Below are 26,533 nucleotides of genomic sequence, written 5' to 3'. Positions count from 1 at the left end.
TCCTGTGAACAATGGGCTCCTGTGCTATTAAGCGGAACCCGGAAACCCACCACTCCATGGTGAAAGTCAAGGTATCTGCAGCCTACACTGTCACACAACCGCCTGAGCCTATGATTCAGACTCTCCACTCGGCTCTGCACCAAAGGACCACAGTCGGTTCTATCGACGATGCTGCAGATGGTGAGCTCCATCTTAATCTCCCAAGCAATACTGGCAGTCTTTACCATTTCCGCAAACCACTCGAAACCAGAAAGAATCTCCTCTGCTCCAAAGTGACACACGTCGTTGGTACCTGCAGTTGGCTGCACCCTGTACTCTTCATGGCACCCAGAAGCACCCTTTCCACATCCAGAATGACTCCCCCCGGTATGCACGTGGATTGCACACTGGCTTCCTTCCCCTCCTTGTTAGCCGTGTTCCTAAAGGGCCCCATTATGCGCATAATGTTGGAGCTGCCATGTACGAGCAAACCCAGCCTCTGTGAATGCCCAGACCTTGCGAGCCGAGAAGCTTCTTGTGGAACAGGGTGGACGACTGCATCTGGCTCAGAGACATCGTCAACCACAGATAACGCCCGAAACCTGTTCTTCAAACGAACCAGTGAGGTCCTGCGATCAGTCCCTCGGAAAGCCAGACTTTGGAATGATTTCCCGCTCGACCATGGGTGAGGTATCAACCGCAGTGCAGGCAGTACCAGGGTCGGCCACAGCAGTGGACCAATCAGGGGACACGTGGGACATGCTCGACGTCCCTCGCATACCCGCATCCGATTCCCGACAGCGATGCCCCTCGGCAGCAGCCTCAAGCCTGTGACAGAAGCCAGCACAGCCTGGAGCTGTGAGCGAAGGGTCAACAACTCAACTCACATTTGCACACAGCAATCACAGGTTGCAAAAGAGCTACAACATTTCGATCAACATATCTGTGTAAAAGACCTTTTTTCGATTACAAAACTAAATAAATCACGATTACGTGCTAACATGAGTGCGAAAATCTCTGAAATTGTCTGTGCCTGTCAGTATGCTGACAGTTTGTACTAGACGAAAATTATATTATGCCTTCAGCGCGCCAAAAATAATCAAATAACACTCAAAATTTGTTTGTTTGTGACCTGTGTTGTTGAGAAATGTGAAATATAAAACCAAGTCATATGCAGTGCAACTGTATTGCCATTTCAATGTGGCGCATTAGTAGTTTTCGTTTCTTACCCCTCCTCGTGCTCAAAGAGCGTTGAAGGCAATATGCAAAGAGGGTCAACGCTGTGACACTCGTGCCTGGCATGACCCACGAGCCAAAATATTGGCTACTACACAACTTTTATATCATTAAAAACATGATACTGTATTATTTTTCTGTTGGAGGTAAGGAGATTTAGGGTATGTAGAAAAACTCGGTTTCTGACGTTAAATCATTTATTTAGTGGTGGCAACTAAAAATTACACAGCTGAACTAGATACATTAGACACAAATGGCAAAAGAATATGAATACACACTCATATAGCCAAGGCATTGTCTTTGAAGTTGCACTCTATTACGAAACATTATTCGGCGTAATGTTTTTTGTATAGAGTTTTTTTATTGTGATGTTGAAGTGTTAGTTCGAAAGAATCGACGTCGTTTACAGAAACGTAGAGCACTCTCAATGAGTGGGTGCTATCTGTCAGTCTGCCACGTGTGTAGCACTGCTGCCCGCCCGGCAGCTGTGGAGACGTGGTGGGTGGGGCCCGGCGCCTACTTGTAGTAGCGGGGCACCAGCGGCAGTGGCAGCGACGGGAAGGCCCTGAACAGACCTGCGACGGCGGGCGTGCGACCCGGGAAGAGCGTGTCGTAGGGCACCGTGCTGAAGACCGCCTGGGCGCGCTGCAGCATGATGCCGGCCAGCCACTTCTCCAGGCTCGGGCGCAGCTCCTCAAGCACTGGTCCAGCCACGCTGTTGGCGAACGCATTAGCCGCTCTCTCTGTAAAAACACAACCATAATTATGCACTGAGGTGACAAAAGTAAAGTGACAGCGATATACACATATACAGATGGCGGCAGTATCGCATACACAAGGTATAAAAGGGCAGTACATTCTGTGAGCTGTCGTTTGTACACAGGTGATTCATGTGAAAATGTTTCCTACGTGATTATGGCTGCACGACGGGAATTAACAGACTTTGAACGTAGAATGGTAGTTGAAGCTAGATACGTGGGACTTCTATTTCGGAAATCGCTAGGGAATCCAATATTCCGTGGCCTGTGTCAAGAGTGTGCTGAGAACACCACATTTCAGCAGACATCACCTCTCACCATGGGCATTGCAGAGGCCAGCAGCCTTCACTTAGCGACCAGGCTCAGCTGCGTTTACATAGAGTTGTCAGTGCCAATAGACAAGCAACACTGCGTGAAAACCGCAGAAACCAATGTGGGACGTACTGCTAACATAGCAGTTAGAATAGTGCGACAAAATGTGTAGTTAATGGGCTGTGGCCGCAGACGACCAACGTAAGTGTCTTTGCTAACAGCACGACATCGCCTCGTGGCCACATTGGTTGGACCTTGGACGATTGGAAAACTGTGACTTGATCAGATGAGTCCCGATTTCAGTTGGTATGAGCAGATGGTGGGGTTCGAGTGTGGCGCAGTTCCTACAAAGCCATGGACCCAAGCTGTCAACAAGACATTGTACAAGCTAGTGGGCCCAGTGTGGTGCGCCCAATGTAGATTGCAAGGCCACAATGCACCAGATCCAGAGTCAGCATCAGTTAAATGTTACACATGTCGCAGGTATGGCCGTTATGTGAGACAGTATACCGAGTGAAAATGGCTCATAATTATTTGTAACGATTGGAAGTAATGTTTTAATATTGTAGGTGGCTATATTGTTGTTGTTGTTTCTGTTTTCCTATTGTATTTATGGATACAGAGTCCACAATGTCAGAGTTAGAAAGGCAGGAGAGAACCACACAAAAGATGGTGCAATCTTTGGTATTAGAGCTAGCTCAGTTGAAAGGCGATTATATGGAAATGTTTGATTGATGGGATTTTGTAACAGAGGATGGGGCCTCATCCAGCTTCATCTCTCCCTTATTAGATTCTGTTACTGTTAGTTCGGTTAGTCCCTTTTCAGATAAGGCAGTGAATGACGTGTTAGCGTTTGCAGATGAATATTGTCAGCTGCAAGGTTGGATTTCAGGTTGGACGCACAGTTGTTAAGATATCCATGTTGCACTTAGTGGAGAAAGCAAAGACATGTCATGTGTGACGAACAATTAAGAAATGCGCTTTCATCTGAGCGGTCAGGATTCTCAGAGGACTTAAGTGGGACACAGAATTCGAAGAGGCACGATGAAAAAAGTACAGGATAAAAAGAATGTCTCCTCTACCGATGTTCAGGTGAAATTCAGAAGGAAGGGAAAATGTGGAGTCCTTGGACACCAAGAGTAAGAAGCAAAATGGAGAGGGAGACAGTATAGGTAATTAGACATCAATGGGAGCTCCAAATCCGCCAGACAGTGTTCTCAATACGTTTAGATGAAGCAAAGACGTATGCAGAGGCAGTGTGTTGCTTAACTGATGTAACAGGTGGTAAAAGCATAAGTTACTATTAGACACAGGGGCTCATGCGTCTGTGGCGAGTCTGGACCTTTTGGTGAAGAGATAGTTGAACTCCTACGTTTTATATAATATGTGGGGTAAGGAATGGTGATGTAGGATTATAGTGCCATGAGTTGGCACATTTTTGGTGCAAAGTGATCTGTGTTGTACACTAGCGCCACGCCGCAGTGGTGACGAAAAGCAAGCTCATCAGCAGCTCGAGCAGTCAGCATCACCGAGCAGTGTGAGATGGACAGAAGGAACTTCTAGTGATGGAGTTGTCAGCTGGTTGTCAGGCGGATTTGGGTACGTCAGATGAATGGAACTAATGTGGGTTCTGCTGGTTAATACCGCTTCCTGTGGTTTGGAAAGGAAAGCTATTCAGTTTGTGCTCGCTGGTGACATTCGGTTGATACATGCTTGTGGGACTGCATGAATGAGTGATGCAGTCGGACGCTGTGGGGAAACGATAAGTGCATTCTGTTAAATAGACTTTAGCACAAGAGAACGTATCTTCCATTAGTTTTCTGTTTTATGGTGAGTAGAATCCACCCTCAGTTTATGTACAGTGCAGACAAGGGCACTTGCCTAATGGGGCTTCAATTACTAAGTATTGTGGTCTGTTGCTGTGATAAGAGGGTTTTATCAGTGTGATGTTTGAGGCCGCACAACTGTTGTGCTCTGTAGGCATGGGAACACCGTTTGTATACTGTTACTCTACCTTGCATGGCTCTTGGAGTCGTATCAAGTTACAGTGAGCTCTTCTGACGTTTCAGTTTGTACTGTGCATGAGATTGTGTTTGTGTGTGTATGTGTGTGTGTGTGTGTGTGTGTGTGTGTGTGTGTGTGTGTTTTAGCCTAGTGTAAATGCAATATAGTAATAAAAGCTGAAACAAGTTTAGATTTTATTTGGAGCACACTCACTATCACTGTCGTTTAGAGACTGACAGTCAAGTTCTGAGTTGGGTACCGGGAAAACCATGAAAAACTGGGCCATTTCCACGTGGGATATTAGCGTTTAACTTCGAGATAGCTAATATTAGAGGAAATGATAATATAATTACCGATACTTAGAGTATGTTTTTCGAAACAGACATGGGAATTGCCACACACTATTAACCTGTTTCTCAGAGCTATTCAAAGGACCTGACCCCACTTTTTTGAGCAGTGTGTGCCGACTCACCATATCTTTGGTGTGAAGCGATCTGTGCTGGACACTAGCGCCACACCAAGACAGTGACGAAAAATGCGCTGGCAGCGGGTTGGGAAGTAATCAGCACCTAGCAGTGTGAGAGCGATGGAAGGATTTCTAGCAAAGGAGTCATCAGATGGATCTGGGTATGCCAGCAGAGGGGAACTACTGTGAGTTCTGCTGTATAATTCTGCTTACTTGGGTTCGGAAGGAAAAGCTGCCCAGTTTGTGCTCAGTGGCGACATACCGATGGTATATGTTTGTGGCACTGCATGAAGGACTGATTCAGCTCAATTGAATGATGCAGTTGTACACTGTGGAATCGGTTCGTGAACTGTTAAGTAGACTTTAGTGCAGGAGAGCGTACCTTCCAATAGTTTCCTGTTTTATGCAGGGTGGCATCCACTGTGTGTTTACGTTTGGTATTTACAGGGGCACAGGTCGCTACAAACGATTCAGAACTTGAACAAATGGTTCAAATGGCTCTGAGCACTATGGGACTTAACATCTGAGGTCATCAGTCCCCTAGAACTTAGAACTACTTAAACCTAACTAACCTAAGGACGTCACAAACATCCATGCCCGAGGCAGGATTCGAACCTGCGACCGTAGCGATCGCGCGGTTCCAGACTGAAGCGTCTAGAACCGCTCGGTCACATCGGCCGGCGGCACGTGACTAATGGAGCTTAAATTAATATGCACTGTGCTATGTTGCTGCGATAAGAGACTGTATGGTGACAGAGGCCGCGCAATTGTTGTGCTCTGCATGTGGGGGAACGCTCTTCATGCACCATTACTGAATCTTGCATGGCTCTCGCGGTTGATACACTGAGCTCGTTCGACGTTACAGTTTGTGTCTTCGTGGTATAGATTAAACCTTGAAAAGGAGACGTTACATACTTCCGATGTTATCTGTATAGGAGATAGTGTGTTTTCATTAAAGTATCGAGTGCTGTAAATGCGTTTTTCACTAACCTGGCCATCATTTTTCAAAGATTGTATTGACAATATATGAGGAAGAGATTTCTGGTAAAAGATGTAGCAACTTTCTGTAAAGTTTTGTCAAAATGTCAGTTGGGTGAAAACAATGATAGCACTTAATTCTGAAAAACTCAAGGAACTGCACTACGCAAAATGATAATTGACTACATGATTATCTAATGGAAATAGGAGCCGATCGTGTTATACAAAATACCTGACATTAATAATGCATCAGAATATGGAGGCTAAGTCGTAGGCAGGTTACTGTCATATTGGAGTGTGGCTGTGAATGAGATTTCTTTCAAAATACTTTCATGGCAATTTTCGAAATACTACTCAAGAGTTTGTAATTCCTTCTAAATTCAGTCAAAATGTTTATAGAGGTTTTACAACGAAGAACAACGTGAAAAGTTATTGTATCCTGGCAACAATGTGTAATGTCACACGAAAAATCGGATTAAAACTTTCCAAATAAGAGTAACTGTTTAATATTGAGCAGGACAGTTAGTCATAGCAGAGATCCTCTACTGGATACTCACCAAACTTATTTCAGTATTTGTGAGTCACTATGAGTCATATTATCATTATACCAAATACTCATAGCACTTTAATCTAGTAATGAACATACATGCCCAATCCCACATGGCAACGTTCTGACAGGTCGATCGCAGCTTTCGGAAATTAATTCGAATTAAGTTCACTTGACAGAACATTAGACATCCCCTTGAAAGAGCACACTGTTTGCTTCTGATCGCTGAAGATGGTGTAGAACTGGTTCCTCGACAGACGGCGTAGTTCACGGTAGTGAAGTAGTGTTTATATGAAAGTCGGTTGTATGGAAACAGTGCACTGGGATGGCTTGACATGAGGACATAACGGAATGCCTTAAAGAAGCCATCGTATTTGGAGGTGCCCTTGATCACACTATGAATGAAGTTAAGCCATTTGTTGATTAGCAATGAAGGCAATCCAACATGGCTAAGAGGAATTTTGTACCACTCGCAGCCATGTCACAATCTTTGAGAACACATATAATAAAAAGATTATCATAAAAAGATCCTAAGCGGCAGTGAATTAAGTGTCAGTGAATTCAGGTCACTTCAACCAGTTCTCAAGCAATGAATATCTGGAGTCGGGCATCTTGCGGGACGCCATTGTTCACAGCGGCACATTCAGGCCCAAGTATTCGATGGGGCATAAATCTCGCTGAAACTGGACAGCAACTGACTAGGGACATGCAGTAAACTTGCAACGTGACACGATTTCGCCCTTTTTCAAATGATGCTCTGCATCGAATGCACCAACAGGCCAATGAAACATTTAACCCACACTGTATGCAAGGTGAGTTCAGACTTGAGATGACGCTGTATTTGTGTGTGTGTGTGTGTGTGGGGGGGGGGGGGGGTGCGAGGGGGGGGGGGGAGGTTGTACTGTAACTTGGGTCCATTCATTCAGGTTATCGTGAACATGAATCAGAATGTTTACTTCAACACTCTTGCTACCCAAATATGTGGTTTCTCCTACGTCTTACTGATGAACATGCTGTGGAGATTCCTTTGCTCATATAGCTGAACGTGCACGCCCTTAGTTCAGTGAACACTCAGACACTTCATCGCTTCTCGGCAGGCCCACTAAACGTCCATATATACTATGTGATCAAAAGCATCCGGACACCCCCCAAAACATACGTTTTTCAAATTAGGTGCATTGTGCTGACACACACTGCCAGGTAGTCTATATCAACAACCTCAGTAGTCAATAGACATCATGAGGGAGCAGAATGTGGCGTTCCGCGGAACTCACGGACTTCGAACGTGGTCAGGTGATGCGGTGTCACTTGTGCCATGCGTCTGTACGCGAGATTGCCACGCTCCTAAACATTCTTTGGTACACTGTTTCAGATGTGATAGTGAAGTGGAAACGTGAAGGGACACGTACTGCACAAAAGCATACAGGCCGACCTCGTCTGTTGACTGACAGAGACCGCCGACAGTTGAAACGGGTCTCAATGTGTAATAGGCAGACATCTATCCAAGCCATCACACAGGAATTCCAAACTGCGTCAGGATCCACTGCAAGTGCTATGATAGTTAGGCGGAAGGTGAGAAAACTTGGATTTCATGGTCGAGCGGCTGCTCATAAGCCACTCATAAGGCAGTTAAATACCAATCGACACCTCTCTTGGTATAAGGAGCATAAACATTGGGCGACTGAACAGTGGAAAAACGTTGTGTGGAGAGACGAATCACGGTATACGATGTGGCAATCCGATGGCAGAGTGTGGGTATGGCGAATGCCTGGTGAACGTCATCTGCCAGCTCATGTAGTGCCAACAGTAAAATTTGCATGCGGTGGTGTTGTGGTGTGGTCGTGTTTTTCATGGAGGGTGCTTGCACCCTTTATTGTTTTGCGTGGCACAATCAGAGCACAGGGCCTACACTGATGTTTCAACCACTTCTTGATTCCCACGGTTGAAGAGCAATTCGGGGATGGCGATTGCATTTTTCAACACGATCGAGCACCTGTTCAAAATGCACGGCCTAAGACAAAATGGTTACACGACAATAACATCCCAGTAGTGTACTGGCCTGCACAGAGTCCTGACCTGAATCCTATAGAACACCTTTGGGATGTTTTGGAACGCCTACTTCGTGTCAGGCCTCACCAACTGACATCGATACCTCTCCTCAGAGCAGCACTCCGTGAGGAATGGGCTGCCATTCCCAAGAAAACTTCGAGCACCTGACTGAACGTATGCCTGTTAGAGTGGAAGCTGTCATCAAGGCTAAAGGGTGGGCCAACACCGTACTGAATTCCAGCGTTACCGATAGAGGGCGCCACGAACTTGTAAGTCATTTTCAGCCAGGTGTCGGGATACTTATGATCACATGGCGTATTTACCGCATAGGAACTGTCTGGGACTATTTGGAACAGTGAGTGGGATGTAGCAGTAAGCATCTCCGCAGTTTGGCAGCTCTACCGAATCCAATCATCAATGAGTGTAGTCGGCTGGATATGCAAGCCTGAAGGCATTGTAGATTCTCTTCCTTGGCGAATTGATGGCATTATCAAAGCAAGAGGCCACCTGGGAGTGGCCAAGGTGTTGCCCAACGTGCTTGTCGTCGACTTTGGAACTGCAAGTAACGTGACAGCAGTTTTTAAATCATGCAGGTTCTTACCGAGCGGCGGGAACTGGCCGAAGAGTCCGGCCACTTCGATGGAGAGGGTGCCGGGCTCCAGGTGCGCCTCTGATGAGCTGAGCTGCAGGTAGGTCTGGCCGTCAGGACCCACGGACGGCGCTCCGCGCAGAGTCAGGTCCAGCGTCGGTCGGACTGCAACGTGGGAAGTGGCGCTACACTCTCTTCACTATTAAATATCCTTACTTAATTACCGTTACTACATTTTATGGGCTCGAAGGAAACGACATATTCCGTCTTGAACATATGCCACAGAACCATATGGAGTGATAAGTGGTCCTTGCTACGTGACAGGAGCTGAATAAGAAATTAAAATTCTGAGGGACGTTATTAGACATGTAATTGGATCTGAAGTAATGACCGTTCCTGCGTTACTTACCAATAGTGACCTTGAAGGGCCCACTTCCCCTCAGTGGGATTCCCATGATTTCAGCGTCTGTCGTCTGGACTCCAGTGCCTACGAGCTGGGAAGGGAACGTAGACTCGATACGGATGGTATTTGTTGTCAGATCCACACTGCAAACACACATTGTAGTCGATTCAGTTAGCTCTTCCATCCAGTGTGGTAGCAGTAAAAAAAATCTAACAATTCGAACTGGAGTGTGCTAAAATAAAATTTTGTAGTAGATTTAGTTATACAAAGCACTACATTACGTCGAGGAGACTACAGCATTATGCATATTATTTTGAGCCGTGGTCGCCTCGAATCGATCTTTCAACATCGAAGGTATCTGAATAGGGCTCAATGCGCTCACCGCGTGACGGCAGTGAGGTGGTCGGGAGAAACTAAGGCGCCTTGCCGCGAGTGCGCAAAAGAGAGTGTTCGACCATCCAGTATTGTGTTCTGAGAGTCAGGACGCGAATGGCTCGACACGATAACGCATGGGTGGCCACTGGTCGCTTAGTGTGGCCAGTATTTTGGCTGTGGAGTTCTGCAAACAAAATTTACTGCTGAAGACGCCCCTGAGAGTCTTGGAGTCTGTCCTGTAGTCTGCATAAGAGCGCTGCTAAACCAGAGGCTTGGAACAGTGCCGGTGAACTGCACTACGGTCACTATTTCTTTAAAGCTCATAACGATGTCGGCCGATTATTCGCAGTTAACTGATAGTCGTTGTCGCATTATCATGACATAACTACTGGCGTTAGTGATTAAAATTCTTCTGGGTATTATGTCGCGTCATTACTAAAAACTAACAACAATAATAAACAGGGCCCTGAGGAAAGCCGTTGCAATTCGGCCGAAACGTCAGTTTTAGTTCATTAATGTTGTTAGTTTTTAGCAATGAGTCGGCACAGTACCCAGAAGAATTTTAATCACTATGACACCGCCCTCGGAAGCCTACGTTCTTATACTACCGTTAATGTTTGCTAATCTGCTCCGTGTCTCTGTGAGCCGTTTTGATTAGTGGTTAACTTGAAGCAAACTTAAACTGCTTCTGTGGACGCTAAACTCATATTTATTTGGCAATGGACTGCGATCCATTGAAGAACGTTTAAATTTTTGTCCGGGTTTGACAGAGTTGTGCTTGATTGTACTTACTAGTTTTCAAGGTTCTAGTTAAAGTGTTATTGGAGGTTATCTTATTAAATTCAGTTGGTATGTTACAGAGATCTGTTCATCGTGTGATATAATTGGATTTTTGGTGTGTCTTAGCACTAAGGACCGTTAATGTCATTATCACTGTCAAACTGCTGTTCCCTTTAACTGAGACACGGCGGTTTATGTGGTACCAGCGAGAAGCATCTGTCATTGTATTCTGTAGAAACTGATTCTGCCTTCTGTTGTTCTTTTTCCTTTAAGTTAGTCAAACCACAGAATTTTGGTACAGCAAAACATATATCTAACCTTGTCAGTTTTTAAGTCATTAGGGGTTAGCTTGGTTCCGTTTTTATAGCGACTTAATTTAACGTAGAGATTAAGATCTGGTATGAGCGCCGTTTTTTGAAACTTGCTACTTCATAGATGCTGTAACAAATTTTCGCTTAAAATTAAATCCTCGCAAAGCGTCAGGTCGTTCAGGATTTTTAAATTCTGTGCCTGTAAATTCGAAATACGAGGGTTGTCCAGAAAGTAAGTTCCGATCGGTCACGAAATGGACACCACAGTGAAAACCCGATGAAGCTTTGCACATATGTGTTGGGTAGTGGCTCTAGTATGACTGTAGATCGCATCAAGATGCTCTTTTCAGTTGTGAACGCACTGCGATCGAGTAAAGGTGCCTAGAACAACGATGTCTCCCGCCAAGTAGGAGGGCCCGCTGAGAGGCTTCGCCTTAATGAATGCAGCCCACCTTCCTTCTTCATGGCATTTCTCAGCTGCACTCTGCAGGTGCAGAGGCTCCTGCAGCCTTTTGATAGGAAGTGTTCGATCACCCACAAGACAGCCCTAATTGGCTCGTCCTGAGTATCATCTCTGTTCACATGAAACGCTGGATACGAAGACAACACTAGGGTGCAGGCTACGCGCTACAGACAAGCTTAGAGAATTATCGGAAAGCACAGGCGACTGCTTTTTATGACGATGGTGTTGGAAATTTGGTATAACGCTCCAACAAATGTCTAATTCGGAGTGGCGACTATGTAGAGAAGTATCTGGAAAGTGTAGCTAACTCTTGAAAATAAAATGTTTCTGATTTTTCACTGTGGTTTCCGTTTAGCGACCGATCGGAACTTACTTTCTGGACAATCCACGTAGTATCGTTTTGAGCCATATTTCATCTTTAAAGCTTATGTAGTTGCAGTGCATCTGATTCAAAAGAAAAAAAGTTGCCTATAACTTTTGTTTTTCAATTTTAGTGGTGTTAAAGTGCCAAGTATCTTTCTACTACGTCTCTGGATTAAAATAAATGTTTTATAAATATTAAAGATTTTATTCTGGGTAACCAGACTTTACCACTTCCAAGTAACCTATATTTTGCTTCACTTGCCATAAATAAGCAGTTAAAAGGCCTCATATTTATTGTCCTTATTTATCGTGCTTATTTATAATAAGGTACTTGTAGTGCTTGTACTGTGATTATGTCAGGCTGTAGGAAAAATGAGTTTAAAAAAATGTTCAAATGTATGTGAATTCCTAAGGGACCAAACTGCTGAGTTCATTGGTCCCTAGACTTACACACCACTTAAACTAACTTATGTTAAGAACAACACGCACACACACACCCATGCCCAAGGGAGGACTCGAACCAGCGGCGGGAGGGGTTTAAAAAAATTACACTGTGTAACAGACCGTGCCTTTGTCTTGTCATTTCATCAGACATCCCGGAAGGCTGAACTGAGAGTGATGCTAGTGTAAGCCATTTTGAACATCATATTTTCGTTCAAAGATGTGAAACATTGGAACAAAATTTCAACAGTCAAGATCGCTAATTAAAATTTTATTTGTTTGGTCACTAGTTTCGGGAAAACTAGGTTGCCCTCATCCGTTCTGTAAAGCATATGGATTGCAAATTACAATCATAACAAGGACAGAAAAGTCAGCATCTACCGTAATATGATTTGTGTTTTTTATTGCAGATCTAGATTTCAGTTAACAGTGCAGCTGTCATCAGTGTTACAAATATAAATAAAACAAGAACCAGATATAGAAACAGCATATTGATCAAAAGCCATGTCACAGTTGTACATGATTAAAATTCCATAATTGCATACCGTTAAAGGTAGTCATGTGGACTCAGCGTAATTATAACAACACACAATTCAATATAACTTAGACATTTGCAAGCGTTAGTCCAACTGAGCTTACTGTTTACAGCTCCATACAGCTAACTTCCGTTTACATTATACTAGATAGCCAGCACCTATTTAAATATATTTGGATCTGTAAACAGTAGCCTCTGTTGCATTAATGCGAATTGTGTACAACTACGACACGGCTTTTGATCAGCATGCTCTTTCAATTTCTGATCCTTGTATTACATGCATTTATAGCTCTAATGATAGCTGCACTGTTAGCTGAAATCTAGGTCCGCAATAGAAAAGGCAAAAGCTATTAAGACCTACACTGACCTTCTTTTCCTGGATTACATCACGGTCTTGGGGCACAATCTTTCCCACGGAATCGAACATGATGAATCATAATCAGGTGAGATACAATAAGGTAGGGTACATATTTCCGCAAAAGGATACACACAAAATATCTTATGCAGATACATCTCCATCGCGATTACAATATATCGTCTCAAATCATGACACGTCATTCCAGGAACATGCAGAATGTAATGCACGTTTATAATAAAACAAGATTTACATAAAATATCACTATTACTGCACCGACCGCACAAGTTCATGTTCACACAACAGATGAAAGGAGACTGAAGATCACAAGTCTAAGCAAAGATATTACGAATTAGGAGCAGGTGCACTGTAGTAATAAGCATACAGAAATACGATCATAATTTTTAAGCTTAAGGAAGTAGTTACATCCAAGTAGTCGACCAAAGGATGCAATATGTACATTTTAGCATGAAATTATATAACACAAGTAATCAAAACTAGAGCGTATTCGAATCCTAATTAAAAAAAACAATATAAAACCCGTCTATGTGTTTACAAATAGTCATTAACCAGAGTACTATCCAAAACACTTGACCCTACCTTTCTGTTACCAACAGAATGGGAGGCAGGAGGCCCAGAAGAATCCAGTTTTTACGCGCGGCGTTTTGGAACGTATTAGGCAGCGCATGCTGTCGCATGCGTACTGATAGCAAAATTCCTTGTTTAAAAAGTTCTTAAAATTTTTAAAAAAATTAAAATACTTATAAAATTACAAAAGAACGTATTGTATATCAACTGTACTACCTATTGCCTATATAGTCACATTAGTTATTTCAAGCGTAATGTGGAAAATACGTCTCCATCGGATAAGACTACAGATCACTTGCATGTCTAGGTGATAAGAATACAGAAACAATGCGTGAAGTACATGTCATAATGTATATTGGTAACAAAGGGAACTACTAAAATATTGCATTCTAAAAATTTCATACAAATCACTGAACTATTGGCCAACACCAATATAGCTTACCGACTAGGTGATAACATAACGTGGTACTCGAAGTCTTGCAACTAGTGCAAGATTAGAAATTAGTTAACAAATAAGTGAATACAAATAATTTGTAATGTAGTGATATAAGTACAGTATTAAAGTAACTGCGATTACATTCTATACAGATGTCGCAAAACACCATAAAAGACCATGTTAGCACGAGGTCTTGTGGCCCTTGTTACCCACATGCTTGTACCTCATGCATTGCGTTTGCACTCTTATCACCAACACTTAGAGCGACCATATGTAGGCTTATTCACAGACGATATATTTTCCACATTGTACTTGCCTTATATCTACTTGACTATATAGACAGTAGGTAGTACAATTGATACACGTTTCAGAATTTTTAAAGAACTTTTAATTAAAAAATGTTTAAGAATTTTTTATGAAAAAATTAAAAACGGAATTTTGTTATTCCAATGTACCCTTGTTTGCACTACTTGTGCTATGTAATTACACACTGAAATGTATAAACGGCATTCTTTGTTCGACTCCTTGGATGTAACTCTTCCCTTATGCTTAAAATTTGTGATCGTATTTCTTTATGTTTACGAGTACGGTGCCACCTGCTGGTAGTTCGTTACATCTTTGCTTTGACTTGTAATCCTCAGTCTGCTTTCATCTGTTGTGTGAACAAGAGCTTGTGCCGTTGGTGCGATATGCTTGATATTTTATGTAAATCTAGTTTTATTATTGACTTGCAGTTGCATCACTTCACTGTTCCTGAAATGACGTGAGTTGGCACCACCTTTCACGACTTGTAACGACTTGTCACGATATATTATACGTATGATGGAGATGTGCTGAGATACATTTGCGTAAGGTATTTTGTGTATATCTATTTTGTGACAATATGTACCCCACCTAATTGTATCTGACCTGATTATGATTGTAATTTGGGACCTATATGCTTTACAGATCTGATAATGAGAACCTAGATTTACTGAAACCGTTAAAAATAAAAAATAAAATAAAAAACTATAATCAACTATCTTGGCTGTTGACATTTTTAATTCTATATTTCACGTTACTGTAGATCGCCCTCACATTTGAACTATATCAAACATATGTAATTCAAGTGCCGGCCAGTGTGACCGAGCGGTTGTAGGCGCTTCAGTCTGGAACCGCGCGACCGCTACGGTCGCAGGTTCGAATCCTGCCTCGGGCATGGATGTGTATGATGTCCTTAGGTTAGTTAGGTTTAAGTAGTTCTAAGTTCTAGGGGACTGATGACCTCCGATGTTAAGTCACATAGTGATCAGAGCCATTTGAACCATTTGTTCAAGTTCTGAATCGTTTGTAGCGACCTGATGAAGGCTTTGTGGTGCACGAATGTATGACACAAAACTCCGTAACTGCAGACAGCCCATACAGCTTCAATTTTATATGCTTACAGCTTCTCAGAGAGAAAGAAGAGAGAATAAGCAATTTAGCATTTTTATACTCACTGTAGTTCATAGGTGATTATTGGTGAGTGAAAGCTTCTGCATGCATAGTAACGGATCTAACAAGTATCCCATTAAGGGATAGAATAAAGAAAGGAAATTCGCAAATTAATAAAGTTTATTCGATGTTGTTTTAAATGTTCTTTTGTTTGTAGAAGCATCATTTGGTCAGGGCTCTAAACTGTAACTAACGTTTATTTATCCATAACTGCTGAGAGCTCCGATTACGAAAGCGCATATGACCAAAATTTAACTTTCAGCTTTTATATTACCAATTTTTTGCCTTTGAAATAAACTCAGCTAATCACCGAGATTTCACGGTTTGATCTTTGGATAAGTGAATCGAACTCATTAATCGTAACAAACGATTGAAAAGTAATCTTCGCTTTAGCAGAATATTAGCAGCAGCCACAGAAAATGTACCTAATGCTTAGTTGCTAGGTACAATTCTATCAACAAATAATTTTTAAACGTAATACCGAGGTGCTCTTCTGTTTACCACTAAGCGTAAAATCTCATTTGCAGTAGCAAGCTACCCATGAATATGAAATAACTTCGATATTTATGTTTTTCATGTATGCGACCTAAACATGAGAATTGTAACGTGGCCTCTGACAATATAGACGTAGCTTAACAGACGCTTCATTGGTAAAACAAAGCACTTGAGATAGAGAAATAAGATTATTCAGTAAGCTAAGTGGGAATGAGATAATATTATAACGACATAAATTATCTTGAATATGACTCTGTGGAGGTGTAAGGGCAATATGGCACAGTAAATAAAGTGTTCAGTATTGTAGATTAAATCTGTGAACAAAAATATTAAAAGTAAGAATTATGGCACAGTAAATAAAGTGATCAGTATTGTAGATTAAATATGTGCACAAAAATATTAAAAGTAAGAATTCACTGCGAACTAGCGATACGGGTAATTTCTCAGTGTAAAACTACGAGAGGCATTCAATAAGTAATGCTACACATTTTTTTCTGAACGCAGGTCTGTTTTATTCAGGATTCCAATACACCATATTATTCCCCACTCTTTTGGCTACGAAACCCTATTTTTCAACATAATTTCCGTTCAGTACGACAGCCCTACGCATCCTTGCTTGGAGGGCCTGTAGGCACGCATGGTATCACTTTACTGGTCGACGTTGGAGGCAACGTCCTGCTACACAAGTAACCTCTTCATTATTCATGCAGTGCTGCTCGTGGAGTGCGCCCTCCATTGGGCCAAACAGAAGGAAGTCTGAAAGTGCGAGATCCGGACTTTATGGTGGATGAGGAAGAACAGACCAATGAGGTTTTGTAAGCTTCTCTCGTGTGTGCAGACTTCTGTGAGACCTTGCTTCATAATGGAGAAGGAGAGGTTCGATTGCATTTTTGTGACGACGAACACTCTGAAGTCGTTTCTTCATTTTCCTGAGGGTGACACAATAGACTTCAGAACTGATCGTTGCACCACGAGGGAGGACATCGAACAGAATACCTCCTTCAGAGTCCTAAGAGATTGTCGCCATGACTTTATCGCTGAGGGTGGTTCTTCGAACTTTTTCTTCGGAGAAGAGGTGCTGTGGCACCACACCATGGATTAGCGTTTCGTTTCCACTTCGAAGTAATGACCCCATCGTCTGTGACGACGTTCGACAAAAAAATATCACGATCAGCTTCGTAACGAGCAAGCAATTCTGCACAGATGGTCCATGGTTGTTCTTTATGGTCTTCTGTTACCCCTGAAATCCAGCGGCACACACCTGGCGAACGAGTGTGTCAGACTACCAAAACAGACGTCCATCTGTGCAAGGAGGCGTTAGATTGCGATCCGTCGATCACCTCGAATGAATGTGTCCGCATTTTCCAACACTGTAAGAGTCGCAGCTGTATGTAGCCGGCCGGCTCGCTGGGGATCGGACAGGTTTGCGCGATATTTTTACGATGGCTGACGCCTCGCCCAACTATTCACCGTGCATTTATTCACTGCCAGGTCTCCGCAGACATTCTGCAAACGCCTATGTGTATCTGCGATGCTCTGGTTTTGCTCAAAAAGAAACTCAATGAGAGCTCTCTGCTTGGAACGCATCTCCGTTGGAAACACCATTTTGAAGGCTACGTATAGCGCTGCCACCTAGAGGAACTCCATGAAACTATAGAAGCCGAAGAGGGAATATTCCATGATGTCTCTTAACAAATTCTTAATTTTTTCGACCGAAACTGGCCGAGAAAAAATGTGTTGTATTATTTATCGAACTCCCTTCGTACATTCAAAATCGAGTGATGTACTTAGTTATCAAGAATTACGGTAACAGTGTGGAGCTCGTGCCGCAATCGCACAGGAATGCTTCGTGAGAGTAAGAGATGCTGAGGGTTGGTGTCTACTTACTGCATGTCTTTGACGATGACACTGGAGAGTCCACTGAGGGAAACATCGTCGAGCTGCGTCTTGAGGCTGGGGGAGCTGTGGATGAGGCTGGGCAGGTCCCGCAGCGGCTCTATGGGTTCAGCGCCGATGTTGGGCAGGCCTGCAAAGCAAGAGGATTTGGACGGTTACTACAGTCTTCAGGTGCTTGGTCGACCAGAAGGCGTGCATTACAAGTTAGCAGTAGTTTAGAGCAATGTTTTTTTTGTTTTTACTTCGGTATATTATTGTTCACTCAGTCATTAACCATAAAAATGAGATGCTGCAGCTCTCCCTTGCGTCATCATCGATCTGACTTATGCATAGACCTGTCCTCGGGATTCTTTCCTCTCATCACCTCTACAACTAGAATCTTTTCCCACGACTTAAGTCCCAGTCATTCTGTCTATTCGACTCATCATGTTTTTTAGGCATACTTTTTATAGTATATTACTTACTCGAACAATCTTCAGTAGCCTACAGGTCAGTACACTTGAAGGGCTTCTAATCGTTCCAGTTCTGTCTTCCCTATTGTCCCCGTTTCGTACTAATACAGAGAACAGAGATACGCTCCAAATATTTTCTTCCATGTACATTTATATTTTGGGATGTTAGCAGGTGTTTGTTTTATAGAAGCTCCATTGGGCAGTGCAGTCTTTGCTGCTGTGCCCTCCTCTCATCTTCCTTCTTTATCTATTATTCGAATCTACTTTCAAGACATAAAAAATCATCCACGTCTTCATTAAACACACGTCTCATCTCGTATGTAGTTTCGGTGACCATTGCTATGTCATCCCCTAATAGTACCATGCTGATTTTCTGTCCGTGACAAACTTCTCACATCTGGACATTTCAACCCTTTCACAGGGCCCAAGCCGACTGTTGTGACTGTGAAATGGAACCGAGACCATGCAGACCTCGTTTATTGAAGAACAGGGACGATCGAACATTGCGGAGGATACACATAAAATACCGCATGAGATGAGCGCGCAAGGAATCACTCGTGAGTTCATAAGTGTCACGAGCGGTCAAGCTAGCACAATAAGTGTGCAGTGGTTGAGCAGCTCCTCATGAGGCACATATTTCTGTATTCCATGTTAAGCGCCACATGAGGTGAGGTGGAGGGCAGTGACTGGAAATGAGTGATTTGGAGTGATCCGTTATGCTATACTTTGTGACAATATGATGGAAAGATTTTGGATTTGGAGAATACCTCGAGAAAGTTACCTGTCGTCAATTGTAGTGGTAACAGCAAAGTAGTAGTGCCAACAGTGAAGTGAGGAGAAGATGGTGTAACGGTATGTGGGTGTTTTCCGTGGTTAGGTTGTGGTTGCCTTATTGCACTTAACACCAAACGCGGAAGGATATGAACACATGTTGCGGTGTAAAGTGGAAGAACAATTGGGAGACGATGACTGTTCAGTGCAGCCTGTCACAAAGCAACATCTGTGAGGCAATTATTTATGGCTAATAACATTTCTGAAACCCCAAGAGACCCAATCTGAATCTAATACAACACATTGGATTGAGTTAGAACGTCGACTTCACTCTAGACTTCGGCGGCCAACATCTGTACATTCTCTGGCTTCGGCTGTTGATGAAGAAAGTTCTGTCATCCTACAACGGACATTCAGATATCTCACTGAGGAAGACCCCCAGTAGAGGTCAAGCCGCCGAAAACTAGAAGGGTGAAGACATCCCATTAATGTCTACTAATAGGTGTCTGGATATCTTTGATCAGTTAGTATATATGTTACATACGTTTTACTCTATTCATTCTTGGTTCCAGCAATATGTTGTTATTCTTAGGACTTGTATATCTATCTTCATAATTGTCTTATCATATTTTGGTTTTCCTGAAGTCGAGATGAGTTGAGAACAGGGATATTATACATATCTTTTCAAGCTCTCAACGATACTATATAGCCAGTACCTTTTCATGTTACATTTGAAGAGACATTGCAAAGAAAACAAATAATGTTATTTTTTCAAGAGAGAAATCCAAAACCTAAAAGAGGGACGTAGTTGTGGACAAAAGGAAAAGTAAAGCAAAAGGAAAATTAATTCAACCACAATAATCACGAACTGAAAGATGTCAATGTGATTTTCACATACAGAGAAGATCACTGGGAAGGTTTAAAAACCATCTGAAAAGATGATATTGATTCCCTGATACACTGCTGCTCTAAGCAGTATTTTGAGCTTCCTAGCGCTGGAAAATTCTTAAGTAAAGGTCCCGTGAACATGAAAGATGGTTTGAATACCACAGTGCTTTAATAGGCTAGTTGAGTCCGGATGTCCCATGACATCTCCCTAATTCCACTGATGAAAACTTCACTTTTTTTTTAATATAGAGTGTGACTGATAGACACGCTGAGATATCGTGCCGGCTCGTCTGAGCCTCTGAAATTGTTTTATGTTGGTTTATGAGTACGATGGTGATGTAATAGAAGCTCCTACGTCTTTAAATAGGTGGATTTTAGTGTCATATAGACATTACATTAGTACCAGACTATGAACCCAGAGGCCCTGGGCCAGTCAGCCCTTCCACTGTATGAATGACTGGTATATGTGAAAAATGCCTAGTTTCTCTGTGCTTAAAAGTTCACCGATTAGCAAGAGCTATACGACTCCATCCTCAGGAAACTAGTAGAGGTGCACGGTGTAATCGATATCCACAAAATAGACTTCTTCAGTTTATCCAGAACCTAAACATACACGTTCATCGGATTCTTATTTGTAATACATGCAAACGCTCCAGAAGGATTTAGATTGTGTTGGTTGACAATCATGCTTTAATAATATGTGAAGGTTCGCGTAATTTTTGTAACTGAATTGTTTTACTTTGTGTTTCTCAACTTTTTGAAGACAAATAACAGACTTACTGAAACAGAAGTTCACTTCACCCATCCGATGTTTGACAAGACAAATATTCGCCAAAAGCGGATCATTAATTTTGACGGAGACTCACCAATAGGTCCAACAATAACTTCATATGTGTCTCAGAAGTGCACGGATACATCAACAGTAAGTGAGGTATGACTACATGACCAAACCTCAACTAAGGGTGGTAATACCATGAAGAAACAGTGTTGCTTAAATGGCACGGCCATATATGTTCAGCTTCTGACAAAGCAAAAGTCAAACTTCGTTTCTACTATTTCACAAGCCGCCTTAAGGTGTATGGTGAATGGATTACATGGACGTGATGGAATATTTGTAATACTTTGTATGGAGAAGAATATGTCCTGTCACATTATTCGTTTTTGTGGAACCTAATTTAGAGTGTATCCGTGGTAATGGGCATGTCTGCGCAAACACGTATATCATAGGTGTTCGAGTTTTGCTCAGATAACTTCACGGTGTTAGATAAATATTGAATCACCAGTATTGGCATCTGATCACGGAAAGACTTAGTTTCTGTTTCGCTGTGATTAATTTATGGTCATAGAAAAATTGTGTATATACGAGGCGTGTATTTTAAGTAAGTACCGTTTTGAATTTAAAAAAAAAGACGTGCTAAGATATCTCAATAATTTTATTTTTACATGACAACCTGTACCTTAATCTACGCACTGACACCATTACAGTCTGATTCGTCATTGTTTACGTTGTGTACTGAGTGTTTAAGATGCCTCCGATTATCGTGAGTCTCGCCGACTGTGAAGTACGGGCTGTTATAAGATTTATTAGTGCTAAAGGCCTAAAAGCGATCGATATTCATCGTGAGATCTGTGCAGTTTACGGAGAAAACATTATGAGTGATGGAATGGTAAGAAAGTGGGTGAGAGAATTTGAAGATGGCAGCACAAATGTGCATGATGAATAACCGAGTGGGCGTCTTTTGGTCGTTAATGAAATTTTGATGCACGAAGTGGACAATAAGGTGAGAGAAAACAGATGCTTTACGATTTAATCCTTGGTCTTCAAGACGATGACGAAGCCAAAACAGTGGTGACGCAGTGGTTAACAAGTCAGGTGGCAGACTTCTATGAGGAGGGTATTCAGAAACTGGTACAGCGTTATGACAAGTGCCTCAATATTGACGGAAATTATGTAGAAAAGTAGATTAAGGTACAGGCTTTCATGTAAAAATAAAATTATTGAGATATTTAGCACGTCTTTTTTTTGATTTCAAAACGGTACTTACTTAAAAAAAACACGCTTCGCATTTTGAGATAACAAAGGATCTAATCTTCAAAAGCTCATGGTACTACACTTAGAATTGTCTGGACATTCTCAAAAAACATATGGATACATAGTGATATGTCTCCCAAGAGGAATTAAAGTTGATAGGATCATCTTGTCACCATAGGGTCACCTGTTAATATAACCTAGTAGTATGTGTACCATTGGAAGTGCCTACTTTTATTTGCTAGAACGCGACCAATCTGTCGGTTTGCTATGACAAGTGTCTGTTGTACAGTAACTACTACAGCTGGGCAACTTCAGCATACAGTCAGTGAGGTCGCTGTAAACGACAGTGTGTAAGAAAGTTAAAGAACTGACAGGAAACTTAAATCATGAAGCATACAGAAACAATGCATAATCTGATATTTAGGCATAAAGCTTTGTAAAACTATGATTTGAGTGGTAAAATCCATAAAGTCTGACTCTATAGGAAAAACAAGAGGGAAGTGTAGAGTGGCGTCGTGCACTCACCATTGGCCAGTTGTGGAATCAGATGTTGCAGGTTGGCGCGCACGCACTCCTGGAAGTCGGGTGCCCCAGCATTGCACGGGTGATGGCCGGCCAATACTGCAAGCAGAGCATTGCAAAACTATGACATTCATGAATTATTTAAGTATGAATCATTATCATCATTTCTTGTGCTGTAAGGTGCAAACGCAATCCAGATAAGACTGTAAGAAGCTGTGAGTTTATCATATGGAAACGCAAATCGAAAGTGTAGAAAATTAAAGAATGTCACTGAAAGAAGTATTTATCAGCAGCAAAATCAGTACAATCAAAAGATATGGCCATTTATATCACATACTTAGATAGTTGCAAACTCATTCATCAAAAACTGTAGGGTACTTCCCTTTGACCTAGAATCATGAAATTTTGCAAGCAGCAAGCTTTCACAGTGAAAGTAAAGGCAAAAACCGAAACTTCTTAATTTGTAATTACATCACACGAAAAATAATTTTTTGTCCTTCGTTACCCGACTGTCTGTCTCTCCGTTTGTTAGGACCTCTTCTTCTCAATAAGGGTAGACGTATTACGTTGAAATTTACGTCTCCTACTAAGGTCTATGGTCCCTTGACGGTGTAAAAAATTTAAGCTTATAAGCCAATGCAATCAAAATATACGGCTATTTGTGTCATATATATTTTGATACTCGTAAACTCATTCATTAGAACTTATCGTGTTAACCTAAAATCATCAAATTTGGCAATAAGCAAGGTTTCACAGTACAAGTAAAGGAAAAAAATCCAAAAATTGTTAATTTTTAATTATATCACTCGAAAGAAATATTTCTTTTGTCATTTGTTATTCGACTTCAAACTTAAAACATTCTCGAAAGTACTGGGATTCCCAGGACCGATATCTTGCCTGTATCAATGTTGTTAACAGGCAAAAGTCGCCGAGATTCCCGTCTCCCGATATGGATGAACAGCCATACACAGCCTCAGAGCACGAGTCTTACTAGCACCTGGCCAGTTTTTAAAAATTTAACGGTACTGTCTTCTTAATGCTTAGCTGTAGTAAATGGAGTATGGAGGGTCATTAAACACATGCAAATTGTACGTAACAAAATATGTTCGGGTAATTTGCGAACGGAATAATGAGCTGTCCAGCTTCAAGTCTGAAATAATTGTATCTACGTATGTCAAATTTAAAAAAGAACGCCATATCGACTTGGCTAACCACGTGTTGAAAGGGCGCCAGAAGTTACATAAGCGAAGGTAACTGCTGAAAATCTGTTAGTTAACGGCTGTTGGGGTCAGGAAGCACAGTATTCTGAATTACGGAAAAAGTATCGAAGTATATGTGATGTTAAAAAGAAAAGTATGAAACACAATTTCGACAGAAACTTTTCAATCTAACCTGCTACGCAGTATGAAAGGGTTCTAAGTAAGTGAGTTGACAGCTTGCAGGCTTTCCCTGAATAAAAAAATATGATTTATTAACTATTTCTGGAGGCTTACGAAGGACAAATAGAGAAACGTTAGCAGTTCTTTATTATAATTCTACAACACTGGGGAACTGTCAAGGTTGGCAGCTCCAATCCAACTCTGCAGACGAAGAAATGAAACCCGAGTTACTTACTTACTGGGTTATTATTACCGGTGTCTGCGATTAAAGTAGTATTATAATTCTACAACACTGGGGAGCTTGGCAGATCCTATCTGCCCTGCCGAAGAAGATATCAATGCCAGTCTCTTACTTACATATTTGGGATCTTACTATCAGTGGCTGCGATCAAAGAGAGTCCTTTTGCAATCGTCTTTTTTCCCAAGAAATGCAGATACCTGTTTCTTTCCAAGAAATGCAGCTGCCGGTAGAATGCGCATGCTTCCAAATGAGGTGACATATGAGGCCTAAATTCTCCAATAACTTTCTACATTAGATGAACATTTTCGTGTTCTCTGTAACACTATGGGTTAGGAGGGGTAAACTGTATCAGTGGGAAAGACTTCGCTTTTATTTTCCCGTTGCTCGATATCTTCATTTTAAATTACAGAATAACGTATTTGAATCGTCACTATAAGGTCTCTATTGCTCATTTAATGATTTCAAAATATATTTTGACTGAGGATGTTGAACGAAAATGCAGCAATCCGTGAAAGTTGTGTATTTATTTTCGGACTATTTGATCAGTTGTAAGACTCAGATATCTGGCTGATCCTGTCTTCACTGTATCCTCCAATTAGAATATTGATGGAGTTCCTACATAGTGTTTCTTATTAGAGGCAGGTCATGCGAACTGCCGATGCACCTCTTAAATTTGCTTTTATTATGCTTGTCGGAGACTAATTACATGGCTTTCTGGGCCCTTAACAGATTCATTACGTTGCTACCTTGCAGACGTGAAAGGTAAGTTTTGGTAAGTACTGACGGACATCGGTTAGTGCTCAGTTCACGTAAACCGTGTCAGCACTTTCGAAACTGACACGTAAAAGCATTTCATTGTCGGAGTGAATGGTTAGAATGTTTGGTATCTTACAAAGGTCTATGTTTATATGCTACGTGGCTACACAGAAATACTAACTTCGTTGTGAAGAAAGCCTGAACATCGTGTCGGTAAGAGCTAGTGAAGATACTTCTGCAATTAGCAGCTGTAATTAGCATTTACTGGGTATTATTAACTATATATGTAAGATAGCCTATTCGTAGATAAGCGCTGAATGTGCTGAAAATTCCGCTTACGTAACTTGATCGAAGCATTTATTTAGATGTAAAATGGTTTCTTAGTCTTCCTGAGACATCTCCGGTAACACATAAAAACTATTGTGCAATAAAGGGAGCAAAGAAGAAATAAAATAACGAGGATAAGAATGCAAAGATGTAAATGAGAATACATACGACATAAAAATAAACATTGACGCTTTGTGGAGGTCAAAACTGAAATTAGTTACATTGCTCTAATGGCTCCAGTCAAAGACACCGCATTAGTATGGCGCAGGATACATTTCAAGAATTAGTGAGACCTGACGCTATACGCAGAAAGTTGATTTGCTAACGCTGAATTCTAATGAAACATCGCTACGAAAAAGTGGCAGCTACTGTCACAAATCATTCGAATTTAACGAGACCACCTAGCTGATGATACGAATGCGGTTCATTAAAGATCTTGTGACCGATTAAAACTCATAAAATACATTAACAATCAAAAGCCTCGCTGTTAACAGACAAGCAGAATGTGGGTAGTTTTTTCCGGTCCATTTTTCTGTTGTTCCGTATGACTATCACTGTTGAGTAACAGGAGACAAAAATGAAATCATTAAATCCTACATTAACTCAGAAACGAAATTACGTCTTTGATACCGCAGTACCATTGATACAAACAAGTTCACAGTCTACCAAAGTTACAGACTTGGATACTGACCGAATTCCTGCAGACGACTTTTCAAGCAAGTATTGATGATAGTAACTTATGCAGAGAATTTGTTCTGTCGCAAAAATAATAATAATCGATTGATGAGAACAATATCGGATGCAGACTGAAAGAGATCAAGAAAAGGATATGAAATCTCTAAATTTTGATTACCCTTCTCAATTAGGGTGTTAGGCAGAAAATACTGCTCGCTAATTACTTAGGAACATAATATGTCTAGCAGCGACGAACTGCAAAAATTAAAACTTCGTAAACGCGTTAAGAATTAATCGCACAACGGACAGCTTTGGTGTAGAAATTAGAGCTATATCTCTGGTTGTCATCATATATTTGGATCTGAAGGGCTATACTTGATATACCTTCTACAGCGTGCCATATGTCAAGCTCACGATGCGTGACTTGCCAACTCGGCGTATTACACATCACATTGATCTCTTGTACATTGTACTAATCATGAGAAAATTTCGACACTCACCGTGGCTGACAGAAAATACTGCGATGATAGCCAACAGTTCAATTCCAAGTGAGTTCATCGTGTTGAACCAGCCGGTCGTGCGTATCTCGGAGGATCGGAAGACACTGTAACGAAGACGACGTCCGGCGGCCATATATACCCCCGTGGAAGGCCGAGCG

The 26,533-nt window shown here is 41.7% G+C and overlaps 1 protein-coding gene across 1 annotated transcript; it reads right to left on the bottom strand.

The window, feature by feature from the left end:
• Positions 1 to 1,407: 1,407 nt before the first annotated feature.
• On the bottom strand, positions 1,408 to 26,533 carry LOC124798575 (putative beta-carotene-binding protein). Its single transcript, XM_047262037.1, has 6 exons — positions 26,376 to 26,533; positions 22,501 to 22,596; positions 17,824 to 17,962; positions 9,328 to 9,464; positions 8,931 to 9,083; positions 1,408 to 1,958 (listed from the first exon to the last, which is right to left on the bottom strand). The coding sequence occupies exons 1-6, from the start codon at positions 26,506 to 26,508 to the stop codon at positions 1,732 to 1,734; spliced, it is 885 nt and encodes a 294-aa protein (XP_047117993.1). The 5' UTR covers positions 26,509 to 26,533; the 3' UTR covers positions 1,408 to 1,731.

Source organism: Schistocerca piceifrons, chromosome 5 (assembly GCF_021461385.2).
Source record: "Schistocerca piceifrons isolate TAMUIC-IGC-003096 chromosome 5, iqSchPice1.1, whole genome shotgun sequence".
Taxonomy (NCBI): domain Eukaryota; kingdom Metazoa; phylum Arthropoda; class Insecta; order Orthoptera; family Acrididae; genus Schistocerca; species Schistocerca piceifrons.
This window is presented reverse-complemented; position numbering and strand designations above follow the sequence as displayed.